Source organism: Alligator sinensis, unplaced genomic scaffold (assembly GCF_000455745.1).
Source record: "Alligator sinensis unplaced genomic scaffold, ASM45574v1 scaffold183_1, whole genome shotgun sequence".
Lineage (NCBI taxonomy): Eukaryota > Metazoa > Chordata > Crocodylia > Alligatoridae > Alligator > Alligator sinensis.
In genome coordinates, this window is record NW_005842248.1 from 232,081 (window position 1) to 236,499 (window position 4,419).

The following is a 4,419-nucleotide window of genomic DNA, read 5'->3' on the forward strand; positions in this document are numbered from 1 at the left end:
GACTCTCTTTTTTGGGTAGAATAAAAGCAGCATTTTTCACTTATCTCTTTTTATGAGATCCTTCCTTTATCTTCCTTCCTCTGTTGTCTGTCCCCAGTCCCTGGCTGATTGTACAACCCTCCCCCCCCACCCGCCAACGTACCATCTCTCTCTTTTTCCCCTTTCTCAGGGTTCACCTCAGTAAATTTCTGCCCCCCACCAAAATGGACTTTGTGAGCCAACCATTTAACTCCCTTCAGGTCATTTAGGACTATATCCACATCCTTCATTTGGTCTTCACAGGAGGGTGTAGGTGATGCAAACTCAAAAAACAGCCTTGAACTTATACAAAGAGGAGTCTGGGCCATTCATCTGCTTGCTTTTGAGAGGCAATTGTGAAACTGACTTGTGAAAGTTGAAACCTTGATATGGTACCATATAAAAACCATAATATGGTAGCTTGCCAGAAAAATTTGAATTGCATGTGCAGAATTGAAGGATTAGAGGAATATGCTTCTAATCAGAAGATGGAGATTAGTAGCTCAACTACATTTAGTGTGTGTGTGTGTGTGTGTGTGTGTGTAGTTGATCTGACTAATCTCTATCTTCTGATGGGGGGGGGGGAGTGTGTGCATGTGCATGCGCACGCACATGCACATGCTTTAAACAAGTTGCTCGTTTTCACATCTTTCCAGTCACCAAGAAGTCTTTGAGTATTTGATTCTGAGCCACTTCAAAGACAGTCCCTATCCTTTGGTTTAGTTATGGTTCTGCATACTATTAACAAACTTGTAATGATTTTGGTGGTAGAAATTTAGTAAAGTATTTGTTTGGATCATCAGTATGAATTGCACAGAGATCTTAGAGGAGTCAATTAATTTTCTTCTGTGTATGGAGTCTGTGATTAATAATAAAAACAAAATCTTAATTCTGTTGTGGACCCTGGCCCATTTTGGCCTGGTAATGTATTTACAATTTAGTCAAAGACTGGTTAAGTTGAGACGGCCTAGCAACGCAAGTTATTTGTCAATACAGTTGCTAATTTTGAGGTTGAGTTTTGCAGAATGTGATGCTATCCAAAGGTTGTTTAGCAAAATGGCTTGTCATAAAGGCTCTTCATTAGCCATTTTTCTCATGGTAGATATTTCTGGATTGCTGGATGAGCATGTAGCTATTCTCATATTGTCAGTAGGGAAAAATAATCTTAAAGGAGGCTTAAACATGGCCTGTGGGCTGGATCTGGCCTGTGGGTCTTGGACCAACCCAATATACTGCATGTTACTTGTGGAGCCAGTCTAGTATGTGGGTTGGGTCCAGTGCTGTGGGTGCCCCTTGTAGCATAAGGGGTCAGTCTGGGGTGAGTACTGCATGCCTGCTGGCCTGGCCCTATGCACTGGTGTGGCCTGATCTGTCCCACAGACCAGCTTAGGAGATCCTCATCTTATAGCTTGTTAACTTATGCCAAATGCCCTCTGAGTACCTTAAAGCTGCACCACTTAAGTCAAGGGTTAACTCTGGACCATGCTACTTTGTGTTTGGGTAACTTCAGTCTGCTCCATGGAAATAAAATGAGCAATTTGCAGTCCTCCAGCATCCCAGGATGTACCACTCCCAGCCCCCTTTCCCCCTGAGCAGGGATAAAGCCCAGGTTCCCTGGCTCCTAGCCAAGCCCTCTAGTGGCAGAGAAGACCTGTGCACACAGGCAAGGAACAGTATTAACCCTTAATGCGTACCTGCTTCCATCAGTTTTTAACTTTAACACTGCTTAACATTCCACAGATTTTAGTATGGTTTAAGTATAACATGTAACTTCAGCCTTAAATGCTTCCTTTATTATGGTGAAAGCAGAGCAGGAAGGGGCCCTCATTACCTTGCTTGCTAATATCAACTACCTAGCCTGTGACATAGATTATGAATACCCAATGAGAACTGCCTTCTTAGAGGTGCTGTCCCATTAGCTAAGTGTTGCAAAAGGGTGACCCAGGATGTGAACGCAGCTCCTCAGTCCTAACCCTGCGGTCTCATCTCTTCCCCAGCGCCCTATAACCCCAAGTAAATAGCAGCAGTGCTAGTCCAGCTGTTTCCACTCAAATTGAGTTCTGGTTGACTTCTAAAAAGATGAGCAGGGAATTTCAGTTACCTGGAATCAGTCTCCCTTACTCAGCTTATTCACTGTGGCTTAGGGATAGAAAGTAGTAACTGATATGCTGAACAAGTAGTCACCCATTGATTTAAGTTAGAGGGTTGCTGTGGCCTAGGGAGATAGACATTAAGGTGCATGAGGTGCCGTGGCTGTGGACGGTACAAAACGCTCTGGGTAAAATCCTTTGCACATTAATGTCAGTATGACAAGTTCTGTGTAAGTTCTGACTAAGTAGCACAGTCTGTTTTGCAGTCTTCTTGATTTTATTTTCTGTTCAATTAAAATAATTCAGTGGTTTTGTTGTTGTTTTTATAACAAACTGCCCCAAGCTTATTATTGGTGACCAATTGCATATGAGCCTTCTTGTAATAAGAATCTACTTCACTTGCTTGAGTAGGGAAGAGAAAAGATAAAAAAAAAAAAAAAAAAAGTAGATGTCAGATCCAATAACTATTTAATCTGAAAGTGTTTAACAGTATTTTCATACTATACAGCAAGGCTAGCATTATCAGTTGATGGAGATCAACATATGGAAAATGCAATGTTCAAGTCTTTTAAATGCAGAGAGAGAGCCTAGGTTAGAGTGGTTGTCTTCCTCTATCATTTTCAGTGTATAAAAAGCATGGGTTAAATTTAAAAAAATAATGTTTTACAGAAGCATATGAATTGTTGTCAGAAATTCATGGCATGTCCTCTTGTAGTTTTAACAGAACAAGACAGTGCTGCAGCTCAACAGTACGTTCGCCAGGGGTGTCCAACAGCACTCAGAGCCGAATTGTGGGCACTCATTCTCAATATTTCAAATCAACCTGAGGTAAGGAGTAAAGTTTGATTTAAATATAAATGGCTGTTGAAACTGCACATGTGTATTTGCTAGTATTATTCCTAGCACTCTGAGGCAAAGCCAGGGCATGCAATGCAATGCATATATTTTTTGATGATACTAAGATTTTCAATCTCCCTTCTCCCTGTCTGCAAACCTGACAGGGCTGCAAACCGGCAGGGGCACTGATAAAACCATAGTGTTTATCAGCCTATCAGCAAAACAAAAGCTTCTCTTAGTAGTTCAAGCTCTTCTTAAACAGCTTTTTCCAAGGAAGGAATGGAGGGACATTACTAGCTGACCTGTTGATTAGCTCCAAAAGCCATAAGCAGATGCTGTCCTGTCTGTCTTTGTCCTGTTCCAGTGAAATTGGACACTCGCACATACACTTCTCATGCCGGCTGGGGTCTTTGCTGCGGGAGTGGGGGGGGGGGGGGGAGAAATCCTTGCTTGAGCAGTGAGAGAAACCAGGCAGACCCTGCTGAGCCTGCAGTCTCCCTGGAGCTCTGGCTAGGGACTAGAGGGGCGGGCCCAGTCTATTCTGTGGAGCAGACACCCCAGCCCAGGGCTGCAAGGCACCTGGGATGCTGGGGAACTCTGGTTTAAGTTAAACCAGGAAGGAGTCTGGGACATAGTTTCATAGTAGCTAGGGTCAGGAGGGACCTGAGCAGATCATCTAGCCTGACCACCTGCCACAGGCAGGAATGAATGCTGGGTTCACAAGACCCCAGACAGGTGATCATCCAACCTCCTCTTGAATTTGCCCAAGATAGGGGCGAGAACCACTTCCCTGGGAAGTTGGTTCCAGATTTTGGCCACCCTAACTGTAAAATATTGCCTTCTGATCTCTAACCTAAACCTATTCTCCATCAGCTTATTACTATTTTTCCTCGTCACCCCAGGTGGTGCTGGGATGAAAAGGGCTCTGCCTATTTGCTGTTGATCTCCCCTGATGAGTTTGTAGGCAGCCACCAGGTCCCCCCTCAGCCTCCTCTTGCTGAGGCTGAACAGGTTCAGGTCTCTCAGTCTCTCCTTGTAGGGCCTGTCCCGCTGCCCTCTCACCAAGCGGGTGGCCCTCCTCTGAACCCTCTCCAAGCTGGCCACATTCCTTTTGAAGTGCGGTGCCCAGTACTGGATGCAGTACTCCAACTGTGGGCTGACCAAAGTCGCATAGAGGGGAAGTATTACCTCTCTGGACTGGCTTGAGATGCATCTTTGGATGCATGACAAGGTATGGCTGGCCTTGTTGGCTGTGGTTTGGCATTGGCAGGTCATGTTCATCTTGGAGTCAATAATGACTCCAAGATCCCGTTCCGCCTCTGCTTTCAAGAGGGGAACTCCCCAGCCTGTATGTATGCTGTGGATTCCTTCTCCCAAGGTGCAGCACCCTGCATGTGTCTACGTTGAACCCCATCCTATTCTCGTCTGCCCACTTTTGTAGTCTGTCTAAATCTAGTTGCAGCCTCTCTCTCCC

The 4,419-nt window shown here is 44.7% G+C and overlaps 1 protein-coding gene across 3 annotated transcripts in view; it reads left to right on the plus strand.

Annotated features, from left to right (window-relative positions):
* TBC1D19 (TBC1 domain family member 19) overlaps positions 1–4,419 on the plus strand; it is a 114,840-nt gene that overhangs the window by 62,860 nt on the left and 47,561 nt on the right. For all 3 annotated transcript variants that reach the window (XM_025208725.1, XM_025208724.1, XM_025208726.1), the window contains one exon: positions 2,824–2,936. In XM_025208725.1, the coding sequence (XP_025064510.1) occupies positions 2,824–2,936 (113 nt within the window). The remainder of the gene's footprint in view (positions 1–2,823; positions 2,937–4,419) is intronic.